This window comes from Octodon degus, unplaced genomic scaffold (assembly GCF_000260255.1).
Source record: "Octodon degus isolate 3935 unplaced genomic scaffold, OctDeg1.0 scaffold00015, whole genome shotgun sequence".
NCBI classification, from domain to species: Eukaryota; Metazoa; Chordata; class Mammalia; order Rodentia; family Octodontidae; genus Octodon; species Octodon degus.
The window spans coordinates 6,912,797-6,932,913 of record NW_004524591.1 but is presented as its reverse complement, the minus strand read 5'-3'; the positions used below and the strand labels follow the sequence as shown (position 1 = coordinate 6,932,913).

Below are 20,117 nucleotides of genomic sequence, written 5' to 3'. Positions count from 1 at the left end.
TTGTTCAAGAAGAAGGGGGTGGTGAAGGAAAGCAAGAGACAGGAAAAGGAATATTGTGGGAGTGTCCTGCTTCAAGGTTGTATATGGTGAGATTTCTGGACTTATTTGCAAACATGAGAAGTATATACTTCTTTATGCCTATTTTAAAATATATTCTAATTTTTAAATGTTTTTTGTCATATTCTGTTGGGACTTAAAGTTCAACATATCAATACTTGATGAAAAATACCTGTTCCATATTATGCCTAAGATGTTTGATATGTAGACAGATAGTGAGGTTAAGTTTAACAGCCTAAGTTGTTCTATAATAACAAGCTTGTCTTCTCGTTGGTTAACAACGTAAGTTTGCAGATCAAAATTAGAGAAATAGGAGGGCTGCAAGGAAAGCCAACATTTTGGCCCTAGCCTTCTAAGGTCAATTATGACTCTGGACATATGAGAACTTGTACTATAATGTCATGTAACTCGGTAGTGTCCCAAATTTTCAAGGAGATTATGGGGCCAAGGGGGAAGTGATCGATGATGTAGAGTGTGCCTAAGGAGAGTCACATGGAGAGAAAACATTCTCTCAGGCTTTCACAGAGAGCACATTGGCCACGCAATGGCTGTGACTCATCCACATGGCTGACACTGACAAAGGATCTACAACCTGAGTTACAGGATCTCAGAATAAATCCTGAGGGGATTTCACTGACCTTATCAGACCCAAAAGCTATAACTCTTGTTGTATAGGTCCTGCTTTACCTTGGTCTTAAACATCCAGAAGGAAAGTATAAAAATGAAATATAAGAAATAAAGCCATGCTGTTATGTTGAGCTGTGGGGGACTCAGGTCAACAATTTCTGACATTGCCAGTGAAATGGAAGACCCAATACTATTATGGACCTCTGAACTCTTTTAAAATATTTTGCTGAGTTTACACACCTATAATATTTAAATGATTAAAATAAAATAAAATAAAATTGATAAATCCATTATAGGAAATAAAAAAATATTTAAATGATGGAACTTAACAAAAAAAAGAGGATACAGATGAATGTCCATTTGGTATCTGTGTATTCAAAGTGGTTAGGATAGATACATAGTTACATTCTGTTAATAAATAGAATGATTTGTCCTAATGGTGTTTGTAAATAGGATGTCGAGTCCGCATCATGTACTGCAATTAACCACTAAGAAGAATGTAAAAAAAAAAAGAGAGAGACTGGCACTCTTGTGTTTTCAATAAAGTAGGGAGCAGAGATTTTAGGATTTTAAGTAACTTTCTCAGGGACACAAATTTAAGGGGTATAGTCTGGATAAAATCCCACACAGCACGAGTCCAGTGTATGGTATTCAACTGACTCCTCAATTTCTCCCACTACACTAACCAACATTCACCTTGTTTCTTTACCTTTAAGTAAAGACAATGCCACCTCTTGAGACAAATCATTGAGGGGACAAAATAACCTGAAGAATACCCAGGTAATGCCTGAAATGAATCACTGACAATCAAGGACAAAATAATCAACTCTGTTCCAAGTTAAACCCTCTGAAACCATTATTGAATACTTACAATAAACTAAATAACAGGAGTTAACTTTTGGAGAGCATTAATGAGAATTACTAAGACTTCTATGATGACTATTCCATGCAGATATGAAAGTACTTCAAAATTAAAATGTGTTAGGTAAATCACATGCATAATCACATGTATAAGAGGCTTTAAACATCACACCACTGGAATAAAATATATGACAGTTCACAGAAACAAAATGCCAGTAGCCGATTCTGCTACTTGGGAAGCACCTGCTGTACTGTAACAGACGCTTGTTAAAATGCTCCCCATTTGCAGAGCATGTACCACCTTCCAAGGTGAGGAATACCAATATAAAAATAGAAAAATGTTAAGATATTTCAATTATTTCCTCATTGAGAAATCTATGAAGCAACCGCACAACACAAAAAAGAGTTAATCTAATTCATGATGGGCATTGCAGAGTAAATGTATCACAGCATTATCAAATAGTTATATTTAGATGATTCAAACCTTATTCACATATGTACTGACCAATATCTGTTTCTATTTATTCATTTTTATTTTTTGATTATTTTTAATGAGAAAGAAATAGCAATGAGACAGTTTTAAAACAGGTTAGTAGGAGAGTTACAATTAATACATTACATATTGTTGTCTTCATAGTAGTTATTCAGAGGACAACATGCAGACATGATATCTTAACATTATTAGCACAAATCTTACTTCTCACTGAACTAAGAGAAAGTAGCTGTATATCTATCCTAGTTTGTATATACAGATATATATGTATTTTTTTCACTACAAATTGTCGTTCATTTATATCCCCCCCTTTTTTTTGTTTTGTCAGAGATGGGTGTCCCATTGCCATTCAAATATTGTAGGTGCTTGAATTCAGCAAAATAACTCAATATAGTCCAATAGTCCATAATAGTAGTGGGTTATCAGCAGAACTGGCAGAAGTTGTTGACCTGAGCCTTGATACAGGGTCTCACTAAGCAGTTCAGACTGAAGTGATCCTCTGTTCTCAGCCTCCCCAGTGCTGGGATTGTAGGCATGCAGGACCACACCAGTTTAGGGGCAGGCGCAGCACATCTGAGGTTCTGGAGCCCGCACGGCATGGAAGCAAACTCAGGACCTTGTGCTCGCCAGGCAGGCACTTAGGCCACCAAGCTACCTCCCCAGCCGTACTTGTGTTTCTTAATAAGACACTTTCCTTCCTTCTATATCTGAGCTCAAAATTTTATTTCTCCTTATAAGGCAGATATTGTTTCTTCAAAAAACAAGCTTTTAATTATCCAACAGAGAATATTCATGATGAAGAAATCTACCTAAGGCATATCCCAATGAGAGAGCACTTTTGGAGCATGCCTGAGGTCCTGGATTCAATGTTCAGCAGGAAGAGGTAGTATTATTCACTAAATTTAAAAAATGGGACAAAATATACAATACACAATGAGTAAGTTTAATTGTTTGAATTTCAGCTGTCAAGGTTTTTTTTTTTTTTTTTTTCCAGAACTGAGGATTGAACTCAGGCCCTTGCGCTTGCCAGGGAAGTGCTTATTCCACTGAGCCATCTCCCCAGCCCCTTGTCAATGTGTTTTTAAGTACTTGTTAAAGCAAACTAACACTCAGAGATAAAAGTTTCCTGTATAAAATTATAACGTTTTACATGCATTCATATAACTTAATGAATTATATATTGTAAATTGGGATATCTGCAGGAAAGAGAAATCAAATGTTTGATACAAAGAGGTTAAATTGTTCACTATAAAGCCAGGATTAAAAGTCAGGATTCTGGATATTCCCCTAATAGGAATGATCTACTATTTTTTTATTTATTCATGTTTAAGTCTACTTGGATTAAACTAAAACCTAAAAGAATTTATAGATTTACGTAGTTTAGCTACAGAAGTTATCATCAATATTATAAGCAGACTTTCAAGTTTTAGAATGGGATTTTGGGGTAAAAACATAAATAAGGTAAGAGAGATAATGCTATAGGTATATGATGTTTCAAATGTGCTAAAATGTTTCACAGATAAACCTACTTTAGCCATTCTTAGAATTAGGAAACCACATTAGCTATGACAGTAAAGTTTCTGTACATAACTTAGCTAATGACTAAACTGTTGTATAATTTAAACTTATAGGAAAGCATATGAAATTATAAAATTCCTATGAATGAAGATGGAGAAATCCATTTAGACTTTGTAAGACATCAATCTTCAAAAGCACTTTCCTACTGTATTCATTTTTACTGCTTGTTCATAATTTTACATGGTATGTATATGTATTCCCAAGAAAAAATTTTTTCTTTAAAGGGTTACAAAATAAGACTTAAATTTACACAAATGCTCAAGGAGAGGATAAATAACCATCACACCTTTCTCTTCAAAAGCTAATGACATACTACTTATTTTGCTGAAATTGTCAAAGATTGTATTTACTCACAAAACAAAACAAAAAAGGGGGATATAAATAAAGGACCATTTTGTTGTGAAAAAAAATATGTATGTACAAGATAGTTAGGACAGATATATAGCTACTTTCTCTTAGTTCAATGAGAAGAAAGGTTTGTACTAATATTGTTTAGACAAGATATCATGTCTACATCTTGTCCTCTGAATAACTACTACGAAGACAACCATATGCAATGTATTAATTATTGTAACTGTTCTACTAACGTGTCTGGAAACTGTTTCATTACTGTTTTATCTTTTTTCTCATTAAAATGAATAAAAACATTTAAAAGAGAAATAAAAATGAAACAACAACAAAGAGTTGTAAGAAATTAAAAAGAAACAATAAGAAAAAGAGAAAAATTAAAAAGTTTGTATTTAGATCCCAATGCTTTTATTAAATGTTTACAACAGTAAATAGTTTGAGTTTAGTTAAAACAAAAAAACTAACGAACTTAGAAGAAACAAAAGTCTTCAAGGGGAAGACCTAGGAGAGAACAATTTGTAATTTTTTGTTTGAAATAAATGTTAATGAAGATGTACGATAAATGATGTCTAAAATTTAAGACCACCACATCTAATAATTATATTGTGTTTCCCACACTATTTTATATTTCATGAATTTAAAATATTCTAATGTAAATAATTCTGAGCTTTGTATCATGGTATTTTAAGTACATGCTATGAATTAAGACATTCCTCTGCCTCTCAGTCTTTGAAATTAGTAACTTGTATTCAGAAATTCTATTCTGTAAAGGCTAATAACAACCTATACAAAATTGTCTTGCTTGTTTCTAAGTCTTTTTTTCTTACAAATTTATACATCTCAATTATGAGGGTGTCACAAAAAATAGCCTATGACTTAAACATAAATGGAGGATGGTAAACATTTCTTGTTACTGTAATGTTACATTTTGAATGGTGCAATATATATATATATTTTTTTTTCGAAAATTGGGATTGAACTCAGGTTCTTGCGCTTGCCAGGGAAGCACTTATTCTAATGAGCCATCTCCCCAGCCCCCAATAAATATTTTACTGAATTAACTAACGCTACATGCCATCTAACCACTACTACTGTGACAGGAACATTTTTCTGCCCTTTTTCTTCATGAGACTGTTATGTCTTGTAAACACAGACAGTCATTTCCAAGTTTTCATTTTTTTCCCAAAATTTCATTTTTTTTGGTTGCTATTACAAAACACAAGTTATATACAGATAAACATTTCAATAAGGTAATAAAGAAATGCAATTAAATTATTAGTATATATTGAAATTACTAAGAATAAAATACCACACTGATTATCTTTACTAATAATATGACAACAGCCATAACTTTAACCAACTTCAAACATTAGGTTGTAATTAACCAAATTGTAGTCCCTACAGATAAACTACGGTAACCAAAATCCTAGTCCTTGTAAATAAACTACAGTTGCTCATAGTCATTAAATGATTTATGTTTTATAAAATACCTTCTATCTTAGGATAGTGTGATAACTGACCTTAATATTTAGATGTCACACTAGTTCTAACTTAACCATGACTGAAAAATTACTAAGTCCAGCTTAAGTACTTAAAACTTGCATTTTAGAATGTTTTGGTTAGTTAGAAAAAATAAGTATCAATGTGGCACTTAAAACGTAAACACTGCTTTTCAGACAGTAACAGCAATATATTCATGGCTCCTAAGTTTAAGAAGATCCATCCAAGTTGGATTATTTAAACTTGCAATAAATAGATGTATTTTCTTGGAAAAATATCTATTGTTATAGTAAAACTTGAGTTTCCTTTCTGAAAAGATTGCATGATTATTCGTTTATATTGTTCTTTCCGCAGGAATCTGCACACCCCTTGTTTGCATCCTGTTATTCATTTTGAGCTTCCCTTCACTTTGCTATACGGTTTCCCTACTAGTGGGACAGGGAACCTAAGAGAGCAGGAAAACCCTAAACACTGCAGCCTGCTCCAAGTCTCTGACTCTCATATGGCATTTTTCAGTTCCTACGGGTTACCCCGGATTTTATTCTCTGTATGCTCTGAAACACTGTGCTGTCATTCCAGAACAATGACATTTGGGAGATCTGAGATCTTTTGTTTTTAACTAATTTGTACACCTCACTTCCCTCTAACTCTATATTCCTTACTGTACAGAATAACCTGGGTACTGTGCAAGACATACGCATGCCACTAAAACCTAAGCAATCACAGTTATGGTCTTTCTAAAACTTTTTTGTTTGGATCTTTCCTTCCAAAGGTAAAGCAAATAATTATTTAATAGTAGTTAAGGTCACAACTAAGGCCAGGGTAAGATGCTGCTATAGACTCTCTAAAATGCTTGTTTAAATTCTGATTTCTATATTTTTCCATAAAATCTACTGAGTGGCCACATAAGAGGCACATCCCATTGAATTTGGAACCTGTAAAGATTGTAAGATTAAAAACAATACAATTGATGAAAGAATACAACTTTACTGTAGACAATAAGATCCTGTCAAATACACTGGAGTATAATAAAATTAAACTAACTTATTAATAAACAGACAAGAAATTACTTTTAACAAGAACTCCATGATGAGCCCTGTTACACTGCAACATTCTTTAGAAGTTAAACCTGTGATCTCCTTTATTTGAGGCACAGATGTCAAATTATATATGCATGTAAATGTGTATATGTATAATATATTAAATATGTATGTGTGCATGTATGTATGTATGTATGTATGTACGTATGTGCATGCTCACATACACACATATATCTAGAAGACAGTAATTATGCTAGGATGAATGGCACACAGATTACACAAAACAACTTCAGTTCTGTTCTACTGGACAATTTATATATTTAAGAAAAAAAACATTATAAAGAAGTAAATGAGAATGCAAAATAACCCAGGTTGATAAATCTAATCCAGTCTCAAGCTTCTGTGTACAAACTCTCTAAGGGTGGGGACGACGTCTTGACGGAATTCCTACCACCAACATGTGCAGAGGTGCAGAGGAACAAGACAGCTTCCCAGGAAGCTGGGCGTGGGTGTCAGTTACAATCACAGCACGGCTGCCAAACGCCAATACACAGCTAGACCCACAGCCAGCTTGTGACTCCACAGGCCTAGGGTGAGGCTCAAGAAAGAGCATTTATAACCATTTCACAAGTAATGCTGATGCTATTTACTGAGGACAACGCTTATGAAAACAAGACGCCTAGGGAGAAGTCCTCAGAGTTTGCTCAGAAAAAACCATACATGGAATCCAGAAGCTGGATTCTAGTTTTTCTCCCAAAAGACTCCATAGCTGATAAATATACGCACATAGTTCTGTCACTAAGTACTGCATAAGTCATCCCCAAGATGAGTGGCTTGGTACGATAAAACTGAAAATTCAAAGACAGAAAAAATACAAGGTCTACTACAAATCTTTTAAAAAGTTCATAGAATGCTGTCCCATTCTTTCCCTGAAATCACTACCTTCAATCAAAAATATACTGCCCAGGGCTCTGTCCAAGTGCCTGCCTGGCAAGTGCAAGTCCTGAGTTCTATTCCTAGTACACAAAATAAAATACTGAACAGATCATAATTGTTAAAGCTGCACAGTTTTGTTCCTAAGAAAATCATGTCAGTAAACCTACAAACCAGCAAATAAAAATGATACTTATATCAAACAACCATGTAAACATAAATCTAAAGTAAACTTGCTATACAATACTCCAAATACAAACTACAATTTCAATCTGTAAATACGGAGCCTAGAAACTGTCTGGTGACCTAGTTAAGTAACATCAGCATCATCTCAGAGCTTCCCAGAAAGGCAAATGTGTGGCCACACCTGAACCAACCAAAGAAGAATCTACAGCTTAACATGATCCCTACAATTTGTAAGCACCCTGACATCTGGGCAGCACGGAGACAGGCCACTGAGATTCTACCAGGCGGTACAATAAGATGACTATAGAAAAATGTCCTTGAAACATCTATGTTTGACTTATAAACAGACAAAAGAAAATTATTTTACATGAAAAAAGTCACTGGAACATCAGTCGAAACAAAAACTTCGCATTTAAAATACTATTACAATCAAATAGTGTGGATCTGAATGGTAAAAGGCAGGTCCTAGCTACTGGGCTCCAAACTCCACCCTGTACAGCTGAGTAAACTGAGGGGTGGGGATGCTGCCTGGTTTGGTTAAAGTGAAAACAGCTTGTCAGTGGCACAATGGAAAATGAATTCAATTCCTTTAGCTCCTATACTAATGTGTTCTTTCTACTTAGGAAAAATGTTTTAATTACATCTTCTTATAGTAGACTTACATTGATATAAAACAATTAGAAGCATATATAATTCTGAAAGGAAAAATAACTTAGCCATGAAAACAGAAAATCCAGTAACAATGTATCACAGTATTAATATGTACCTTATTCTTGCCTTCTAAAAAAGAGAAAGACACTTTATTTTTTGGCGGAACTGGGGATTGAACTCAAACCCTTGCGCTTGCCAGGGAAGTACTTACTCCACTGAGCCATCTCCCTGGCCTTGAGAAAGACACTTTAAACAGTTGAAATGGAAGAATAGGAGCTAGAAATGAACATACACAGTTGGAGCACAATTTCTAAATGTATGATTATTAAAGACGGATTCATAACTGTAAGTAGCTGGTCTGTTGGAAGAATGGAACCAGAAAATAGCTTTTAGGAGTAACACAAACTTGACTTTGTCATTAAGTTGTTTTTTTTTTTTTTTTTTGGGGGTCCCGGGGTTTGAACTAGGGCTTTTTTTTTTTCCAATTTTTTTTTTTTTTTTTTTTTTTTTTTTTTTTTAAATAGAAACAGATAAAACTTTTCTTACACATGGCTGTATAGTCAGCAACATAGAAATAGCCCTATTTAACGCTAGCATTTTTTTAAGTTATCGTAAAGAAACCTACTGTCTTACCGTCAAAGAAACTTTTGGCTCTTAGGTAACTGACACTGAGCCTAAGAACTGAAAGTTTGTCCAGTTTATTAATAACATCTTGTGGAAAAGGCAGCAGACTAGCCAAACGGTCCAACTCTGTATTAAGTCGATCTCTATGTCTCTTGGAAGGATTTGACTTGATTCCTTCAGCTGGGATTGGCTTTACACTGAAAAACAAATAAAAGACCGTAAAAATCTTTAAACTATAAAGCAAAAATATCTATTGCATTATAATATCTCCTTAAATATTTTTGGAATATAACAAATTTTAAAAATTTACTTTAGAAAAAAAATACTTTAGGTTTACATAAAGATTAGGTTGCCCAAATCTTCCTTTCATATCTTAACTAAGTAAAACAAGGGCAGGGGTAAAATTCTATCTAATATTTTACTTGAAAAGCTGTGAACTCATCACAGGAAACATGCTAAGTACATACTGGGAAAATACTTATATTTCATACGCATAGAGTAATTCACAATTAACAAGACTACTAGAATGTTTTCTCCCTCAAACACAGTCATTGTGAGTGAAGGACAGTACATCTGTGATGAATTATGTGAAAAGTATGCCTCTGCTGCTGTCTTCCACAAGTATCACAGCATAATTTACGTTGCAAATAAGCAGAAAACCCATAAATAAAGCTTATCTTCATTATTTCCAGCTTCTACTTTCATCTGATTGGTAAAGACTTCCTAGGCCCCCTTAGGCCCTAATAAAGGTTCCCTTGTCATTTGATATGGTCCTGAAATGTTAAAAAGGAGAACAGATTTGATTTTATTGATATTTGTTGAATGACAGATATTAGAGGTTAACTCTGATTAATGGCAATATTTGCTTTCTTGACTGAGCAGATTCTACTTAATTATTAGCTTTCACTGTTTGTATTGGAATATTTACTTAGAAAGTTCAATAAAAACCCAAGAACTTGACATGACATTCGCCTGAGAGAAGATTTGTGGAAAGGAGAGGAGCATGAATGCAGAAATGAAAACTGGGAAGCTCCACACAAAGGCCTTAATCAACATTTCACTACAGAAATCAGTCATGTATAGCAAATTTACAAATCATCACACCTATGCTAAAACAAAGAAGAAACTAAAAAAACCAAGATAATTTTAAGAATATGACTCTACACCTTTCCAGTGTATTATTACAAAAAAGGCATTTAGGACAAGCCAAATGGAATTTTGTCTTAGAAAGCAGAAATTAGCTTAGGTGTAATGCTATTAATTTGCTTTGATCAAAGCACTTCTACATATTTATATCTTCAATGATATTTGTAGGAAAATTTTTTATGTAAGAAGATAAAGTATATACGGAATTGTATTATTTTTTACACTGCCCATAAGTAAATAATTTCTTTAGGACTTAACTTTTTTTATTTCAGTTCATATTATTTCTGTTTTAAAAAGGGTAACAAGTTGGTAGCGTGGTATAGAGATAAAAATGCTTTCTCTATAGACTATTTGTATAATCGCATATGAAACAAAAATTATAGACTATTTCCCTAGCTACCTCCCCCAACTATATGGTACTGCATTCTTTATTAAGACACACATAAGTACTATATTTCTCCAATGAGCCAACTGAATCTCAATTTCTGCTTATAGTGCTTACCTACCTTTCTGTACAATGCTCTACTTGTTAATTACTAAATTGTCATAAAATACTTCCTGCATCTATCATATGCTGCAGAGCCCAGGGAGACACTCTTTTACCACATATACAACCAGCATGTGGGTGTAAGTAGGAGCAAGCACAGGAGAGAAGATTTTATAGAAAAAGTACCATCTGGGTAGCATCTCAAAAGATGAATGGGATTTTGTGGGGAAGCAAAACAAGGTCTGATTGAACTGTAAGAGGCCTCCTTGCTGCACTGTGATACCCACGGAGAGAGAAGGGGCAAGGAGTTTGGGGCCAAATACTTCCAACAAACATTCCACACCTCCAAAGACGTGCTAGGTGCAGTATACTGAGAAGTGGGCAAAACATACAAGACCTTCTGTTCTCATGGCGCTTACCTCCCAGTTGGAGGATAGATGAAAAACTCAGAGCTCTTCCAGCTGATGAATGTTCAGAAAGAAAGAAAGGAACCAAGAAGTGATAGGGATTCTGGTTTTGATAGCCAGGGAAAGCGTCTGGTGTGATGTTTCAGCACAGTAACAGACACAATGAAAAGGGTGTCGTGTGGGTGTAATGCAAATGTTCAAGATGCTACGAGCTAGGAGGATAGCTCAGTGGCATAAGCACCTGCCTGGTAAGTGTGAAGTCCTAAGTTTGATCCCCAGTACCAAAAAAAAAAAAAAAAAAAAAAAAAGGAAGGAAGGAAGGACAGACAGACAGAGATGCAAGGAATTGTAAGTTTCCTCAAAGTTATGGTAGAAAACTAGATTTTGGTACCTGGGTGTCATCTTAAGCTTTGAGTGTAATGTACTCTCCCCATGTTTTGCTAAGTGGACTCTAGCAATAATGATTATGAGAAGCAGAAGAGGGCTTGCCAAAGTTAAGATTCTACCACCAGGAAGATTTTTCTGATATGCATAAACCAGTAACACTCCTCAAATTAAACCTTGCAGTAGCCTTGAAGTGTCCATATTTATAGCTTAGCATATAAAAACCTTCATGACTCCTGGCTTCCATTCAACCCTCTGGCTTCACTTCTTCTAACTAAAAGCCCTTCTTGCCCGCTATACCTTAGCTAAGAAACTTGTACAGTTGTCAACATGTATGCCCTTCAAGTCTGCTCGTAACTTTCAGTCTTCTGTTCTACCTCCTAATGGATTAGCTGTTGTGCTCCAAAGGCCTTCTGTATCTTACATACAAATGTCTTACAACCATTCCACTAAGAAGTACTCTGCACAAATAACTTCACACAAAGTGAAATCGTGTATACAATCTAGTCCAGCACTCTTGGTAGCTGTCCAGTCATGCTCATGAAACACTGAGGAGGAGACAGGAATACAAACACTGAAGTGAGACAAACTGGCATGACAGAGAAATCACAGCGCTTACAGTACGTCTCTCTTGGCGGTCCCACTGTCTCGCTTGCGCTGCCTCAGTATTACGCAACCCAACCTGACAATCTCACAACCTCTGCAGTATTCAATACAGAGTGACACTGTCAGGCTGTTTCATTACACAATGCAGCAATGTCTATATTTCTAATGCATCACTGTGCATCTTATTAAATATTTAGCATAAGATCAAATTTCTAACAGTATTCAGCATGCTAATCACATGTACTTGTTTGTCTGGTACTCTCACTACTCTATATATGGGCGTTTTGCTCTCCCCAGAGCCCAGCACAGTACAAGCGGACTCTCAAATGTTTGCCAGCCACAAGAGTTCAGAGAATAAATGATTAGAGCCTGACAAAAGGCAGTGGTGGGAAGGACATCAAAAAAAGAGTGGCTTGAGGGGAGACTTAAACACGAGTAAGATGTCTGCGCAATTAAATGGCCTGGGTACTGAAAGGAGAGGAACATGCTGGGTGGGCAAGGCTGCAGTGGACTCCGAGGTCTCTAGTTCAGAAAAATAGCTCATGTCCTAATGAGGGCTCCACAAATACGATGAAAATGCCTGAGTGACATGAAGCTATGCAGATGACTGAGGAGGAATAACGAAGACAGAACAGAACCAGGGTAGATGGAGTATCTGGAGGGCACAGAAAAGTCGAATGCACTTTCTTCAGAAAATTAAGAAATTATAAGGAATTTATGAGTAAGGCCAGGACTGAGAAACAACCTCTTTCACATCTGCTATGTGTTCCACTTGATCTGAAGCTTTTAACATTTCAGATTGTTAAACCTAAACTGATCTATTTAGCTCACTTTTTCACTGATTTTATATAAATATTCATAATTTTGTGAAAATATTTCATATACACCTATACACATAAAAGACAGGCAGGATAACTATATATAAAGACTAATACCAACTGCACTTAACTTATATTATGCCAGCATTTTTACTTTTATATTGTCTTTACACCAAAGTACACTGAGCATTATTTAAATAAAAGGCTGTATTTTAGATATAAATTAACATCCCTGTAAGCTTAGATTTGGGAGCTCTCAGTTCAGAAATCTCCTAAATAGGCTGTAAGGTGTTAATGAGGCAAAGAAACTTACTATTTTTTTTAAACCTAAACCTCCTCTTGTCCCAACCTGTAGTCAGAACTGTTGTGCAAGCAGGGCCCTCGTAGCCTGCAAGCCACACTGCTGCTCCTGAAGCACTGCACACTGGAGCAACTGGTAGTGACAGGCCCGGTGACATGTTCAATGCCAGTCCGATGCTATTTTTAAAGTCTTCTTAATGTCCCAATCTAAAATAACTATCAGGCTTATCACCTGTGCCCAGTTTTTATAGCAAAATGAAAAAAGATTAACAATCTTGTTTACTCACAGATGAGTCTAATTGCAAGTGCTTATTTATTATAAAATCTCAAAATGACATGCAAAAAGTTTCAGTAGCCCTATGAAACTAGAATGACATTTCCTAACAAGTGGTCACTTCTTAAGAATACTGAGCTTGTTCTACCAGCAGTTTCTTCTGGGCAGCTGAATCTACTCCCACCGTTTCAGTCTACCTACCAATAATTTGCTTATCTCTGTTTGCGGTCACTGTACCTGAATGTCCTCATTCATGTTTTCTAGAACATAGATCCTCCTTAACGTCTACTATGGTGCTACTCTCCATCTACTAGGTAGAAAATACGAAGTACAGTATTACTTCATATAACCCAATAAACTGCACACAGTAAACTCCACTTCCTCCTCTCAGCTTCAGTGTCTACTTACTTCAGAATGACAATATTTAATGCATAAATCCGAAACTGTGATCAATGTAATATTACAGAATTGATGTGTATAGCACAATAGTCAAACTTTAACATTTAGACTGAACACAGGTGGCTATTTTATAGCTCTATAAAAGGAAAAAGTATATAGCAAAACAGTTAAGAATTCTGGCCAGAAACAACTGTGAATGAGTAGAACTTCTGCTGTCACTGTCTCACTGCTGCGCTCCAGCTGTGCTGGGTCCTTTGCTTTCCCTGACTGTTATAGTTGAGGAAAAATGAGGTATAAACAGCATAATTTCCAACACAGCACACTAATAGTAAAAACAAGGGGGAAAACAGTATGCTTTAGAAATCACTAAATCCTGAAAAAATTATGAATGTTTTTTCTGTTCTTTTCCTATGCAAAGACATACATTTTTAGGGATTATTCCTAAACTCTACCTAAGTAAACTTACTATATCAGAACTATTAAAACCAACTGGAAAAAATTTAAGTGGTGTTCCATTATTAAGTTAATTTCAAACATCTACTATGTGCACAGTATGAAGAAGCTCCAGTGGTTACAAAGACAAACGACAGTCCTCATCTTTAAAGAATTTACTTTTCCTAGTTGGAGGAAATATACTCTACAACACAGTAAATGAGGCATGAAGTATTTGTCAGTATCGTCAGTGTTATAAAAGTAATGCCAACACAGTTTAGGGAGGCGTGGAGATCTAAATCAGCTCTTACATATAAGCAAGCCACTTCCAGTTTGAGGAGTGTATACTGCAGATATTTGTACAGTGACCCTGCTTATCTAGAAAATTATGGTTAAAAAAAAGAAAATCATGCTAAAATAGGGAAAACAATGAGATAGGAACAAACTCTCCAATATATCAAAGAAACAGCTAACTGCAAATGGAAGTAAACATAAAGTTGGAAAACAGGTACAAAAGAAACAGAACTCAATATTAACAGATCCAGAGAGCAAATGTAATAATCATGGCATATTACTTAGCTTGGCACTAAATAATATTTATATAGTCAAAAATCATGAAATATCAAAAAGTGTATTCAATTTTAAATTGTGGAGATGAAGAAAAGTGAAAAATATGAAGGAGAGATGAAAGAGTGTTAACATTCTTAACCGCTACAAAAGACACCAAAGGACAATGTCCAACAAACTAACTTAAGAGGGCACTACATGCCTGTTATTGAACTGGCCAATATGCACATATGCACATAACTACTTTATAGTTATGTATTTTAAATGTTTCAACAGAAAAAAGGACAAATTGCTTAAAATAAAAAGCAAAGTAAATTAATATATAAAAGACACTTCAAGTAGAAAATCTGCAAACCTACCTACTTCTACTACCACATACAACTGTCTTCTTCACCTTTTAATCTATAAAACAGTTAACAGTTTCAAGCAGGAATGGATGGATATAGGTGTATCTATAGACCACCAGTGGCAATGTTATTAGCAGCAAATTTCTTATACCGCAATGAGTAAGCAGTGTTGGGACAGACTGTCCTGATTACACTATCTTTGGTATATATGACTCAACCTTAAGGATATATACCTCTATCATTCACTCACAGAAATTTTTCCCAAGGAAATAACTAATAATTTGCTTACTCTACGTATCTTAATGGTGTCTGGAAAATATTACTTAAAATACTGAAAGGCTGGAAATAACAGCATTTCCTCCAAAAGAAAAACAGCAAAATAAATTATGAAATAGCTCCCCATATAGATATTACCACAGTATTTTAAAAGGGAAGGTAAGCGACAAGTCAGCAACATGGAGGAAAAGACTTTTAAGGAAGAACATTAAAAACAAGAATGAACAAGTACAAATTGTGTGTTTATTTCAGCCATAATGCTAGCTATTTAAAGAAAAACAGCAGAGTAAAGAAAATCCTTCATGTGGGTGTACCATAGGGTTCACTGAGCTTGTTCACTTAGACAGGACCCTAAGGTTGGTAAAAGCCTAAGTGTTGGAGCCAAAAGATCTAGGATCCAATATCCAAACTCAGGAATTCATTTCCTGCCTCACCATTTTTGAGCCTGAATCTTCAGGTCCCTATCTATAACAGTTACTATTGTTTCCTTAGCACTACCATAAAAGTGGAAAATTGAGGTATGTAGGAATGGTGCTCAATGTTTGTATCAGAGTGCAGGCAAGAAACAGAAGTTAAACAATTATACCAAAAAATAGTTTCAAGGAAATAGACAAGTAGACAAGTACTGTACTGCTGTTAATGATGCCCGTGGTCCTTATTTCCAAGTAACTGTCTTAACAAACACATGAACAAGCATGAAGGACCTAAGTGTCTCCACCAATGAAATGGCCTGTTTCATCTGAATCTATACTTGAGAACATACTCATATACTGCCTCTTACTGTTTCAAAGGAGAATTGATTATTCTGTGCTAACCCAAGCTAAAAGTACTGACAATGGAACTCACACTTCAATCTCATTCGCATCTTTAGCAATTTTTACACTTTATAAAATGTTTAAAAGCTAGTTTTCTGCTAGTTTTAGTTGGGATAGTGGCAGTGTGGGAATACTGTCCGGCTTTATTTTCATGTCAAGAAACTTGACCAGCTCTACAACCATCAGCAAACTAAACATCAGCTTTTATTTCAGATTATTCTCAGTTTACAGAAAATTGTTTCTTTTTTTTTGCCACTTAGTATAACCTATAGCTAAACATTTTCACTTATTTCCTTTGGCATTTCCAATGTGCAAGAGTATCCACAGCCACAATGTGTATGCTTTCTAAACAAAACTACTGTGGAGGAAAATAATGGAGAAATAACTGCTACAGAAAAAAACCTGTTATTTTATTTCAGGTGCTATTTAGAAAATGGCATATTATATTTATATGAACCATTTAATGTGTATCATAGATGTAATAAAATTTCCTAAGTATACTTTATAACTGAGGTTCATATTGTTGAAATAAAATGCAATTTAGCAAGAGAAGACTAGGCTTTTATAGGGTGTTAATATTACTGGTAAGTCAGCGTACATTTTAACAGAGGATCCTCTGATGCCAGAAGTTCCTTCTGGTCCTGAAGATTCATAATGGCTAGCTTATCACCACTGCAGCTGTAGTTTTAAATGTAGGTATCATTTATTCAACACCAATGTTCAGTACTAATGTTCTATGAATATGAAAAATTGAAGTATTAACTTTTTCTTTCATAATCAAAACTTCAAAAATATACTCCAAGTTAACATCACTAGAGAAAAAGAGTTTATTTTTTTAAAAAAAAGTTTTTATTCTGTTTTTAAGTTTTTAAGAAATCTTTTTTTTTTTTCTCCAAATGCCTTCAGGGCAGGTTTGGCTGGCTTGAGTTGTGGGGATCGAACCACAGCAAACTGAGCCTGACTGCTTTTTTGAACAGCCACGTAAAGAACTGAGCTAAGGGGCAGGCCCCAAGAAGTCTTAATTGGTACAGGGTCTCACTATGTGGCTCGGGCTCATAGTGATCCTCCTGTCTCAGCCTCCCCAGTGCTAGGATTACAAGCATGTGCCACCATGCCCATTTTTAGCGGCCAGCACGTGGTGTTCAGGGTTCTGGGGCCGGCATAGTACGCAATACTAGGATTCAAACTTGGATCTTTATGCTTGCCAGGCAGGTGCTTAGACCACAGCACTATCTCCCCAGCCATCCATTTAGTTCTATAGTGCAGTTTTCAACACTACATGAGACGAAATAACCAAATACACAGAGGTGTTTTCATTTCAGAGAGAATAAAGCAAGAATGTTTTAAATAAAATATATCTGTTTTCTTTCTGAGTAGGTTTACGAAGTATGCAACAACATTCTAAAAAGAGTTGCGACAGATTGTAGGTTGTTGAAATTTTCTTCTGTAAGGAAGAAAAGAGGGGCTCAGATGTAAGATTGCTTCAAATCCGTCAATTTTCTAATTTTCATTGCTTCAAAGAGAAATGAAACTTTTCTCAGTGTACTATATATTTTAGTGGGGTTAAATTTAATACATTCTAAAGATGTGAGACCAGCCACTAGAGGGAGTTTATTTTGTTTTAGAAGCTTAACTGAAGACTGACTAAAAGACCTTCAGGTAAAAATTATGTCACCAACTTCATTTTAAGAATTTATGGTCTTGTATATACAAATAGCCATCTAATCTTTCTTTACCAGTTCCACAATTATGCTATCAAACATTTTCTCTATAAATAAAATAAAATGGTTCTCACTTACAAAAACAAAGTTAAGTAGATCAGGATAGTATGTCCAGCTCAAATAAGATGGTAATTTTTCCCAATGTTTGTTTTCACCTCATCAGCCACCTACTAGTAGTTAATTTAAAAACTCATATTAAACATATAATTAAATATAATGATCTCATTCTTAGAGTGTGATTAACTTTGATTAACTGTGTCCTTCATTCACATAAAAAAGCTTACATAAACACTTTTACTTGTTAATGTAAATGCCAGCACTAGGCTTTTCTTATACATTAAGTTGGTGACATTAAGGCATTTGTTTAATAGAAGCAACTGATGGTATTCACTAATAAAGAGCTGATAAATGTCTCCAATGACCAACATGTAGGGGAATGAGGAAAATACAAGTCAAGTCTAAGAAAGTACATTAAAATATAAAAGGAACCTCTTACACAAAATGAAAATGCAAAAAGATCTTTCATGAAATATTAACCAGAAATCAAAACTGTTAAACTTTACAATTAAGGCATTAATTTTGTTTACAAAACAATGGACATCAGTTTTTAAGGGCTTACTGACTAAACCTCAACGTCTAAAAAACCCACCAGGGCTTCAACTTTTCTGACCTATGTACATAAACCCATGATACCCATACTATATATTATTCTAAATATACAATTGTATCAATAAATACATACAACAGGCATTTGGGATGCCTCTCATTGACAAACATCTTTTAATAGAAGAAGCCATTCTACTCGGCAAAAATATAAACCTCAGAACTGACAAAAGAATGCTGACTCGGCAATATTCCTGTTAGAAACACTGTACCATAAAACTTTCAAGTATCAGTTAGTGTATCTTCTGGTAACTTTCATTTACAAGTCTAGATCTGAAGAATGATGATAATGTAAGGTCTTAAAGAAAACTAAAAATCTAGAATAATGAACCCAGTTTCAACTATTCTTTTTCTGGGTTCACAGACAGTGACGGTTAGTTTTAAGCAAATGTACCCTTCTGAGTTCCTATAAAAAACGGTTTCTGTGTTCTAAAACTCGTTTATAAAAATCTGAAAAATACTGACGCCATAAAAAGAACTCAAAGACAGTGATTAAAAATAATCGATCAATACAGCCAAGTCACAAAAGCAGATGTGTAGTGCGGCAGTTTTCCTGAAAAAAAAAAAAAAATTCTAACGTACTTACCGACTCACACAAATACATGACTCACATAAATACATGACAAATACACAAAACAAAATCCCAATTTGTAATCACCATTAGATAGGCCACAATTTTGATCGCGTGTGGGAGGGGCGGGATTGCAGGTTAATACTAATAATGAAACCTAAGTCCAGTTCTAAATCTTTTACTTTACACCCTCTGAAGCCACTCCAAAAGTGAGAAGAAAGCTTCCAGAAAGGCGCGCAGAGCGCCGGCCGTCCAGCGCCCTCCCCGCTCCCCGCGCGTCCCGCTGACAGTTCCCGGGTGACAGTTCCGGGCAGGGTCGCGCCGGGCGCTGCGGTCACCTGGGGCAGGGGCGCGCGGCCGGGGAGGCGACCCTGGGGGCCTTCTCGGGACGACAGCGCGCAGGCCGCCGGCTCGCACCTTCCCGCCCCAGCAGGTGGAGACGCCCCTCGCCCGCCGCAGCGGGCCCTCGAGGGGACCGGACGGCCACGGCCGGCTTAGGCGTCTAATCCGCCCGCGCCCGCAGAAGCCCGGGAGGTCGGCGGCGAGCCCCAGGCTGCGGCACCCGGAGGTCCCCGCGCCCGCGTCACCGCTGCAGCCGGGCCGGACACTCACGTTTTCTGCACGGGCTTCCGCCGCTTGCGGCTGGCGTAGGTGATGCCGGCGCCGCCGCTGTTCATGGCGCCGCCCGCCCGCCCGCCGCGCGGCACCCGGTTGCCCCTTCCGGCCTCACTCGTGCCTTCTGTCTGCCTCGTCCTTGCTGGTATTGACAGGGGAGTGGGTGTGTGTGGGTGTGTGTGTGGGTGTGCGCGCGGAACACCGTGGCCTCGGGAATATTAAGTTACACGGTTTAGGTTTTGAGGGTGTGTGTGTGTGTGTGTGTGTGTGTGTGTGCGCGCGTGTGTTTTCTTTTTTTATTTGCGATATTTGGAAACTGAACCTAGGACCTTCACACTTGGCTAAATCCCCAACTAACTTCCCTCCCTCGCTCCCTCTCTCCCTCTCTCAA

General features: G+C 36.3%; 1 protein-coding gene across 1 annotated transcript in view; it reads right to left on the bottom strand.

Moving 5' to 3' along the window:
- Positions 1-19,807, bottom strand: part of Ahr (aryl hydrocarbon receptor) — a 60,446-nt gene extending 40,639 nt beyond the window's left edge. The window contains exons 1-2 of the mRNA XM_004626438.2: positions 19,724-19,807; positions 8,908-9,095 (exon numbers count right to left, since the gene is read on the bottom strand). Of these exons, the coding sequence (XP_004626495.1) occupies positions 8,908-9,095; positions 19,724-19,788 (253 nt within the window). The 5' untranslated portion in view covers positions 19,789-19,807. The remainder of the gene's footprint in view (positions 1-8,907; positions 9,096-19,723) is intronic.
- Positions 19,808-20,117: the final 310 nt, after the last annotated feature.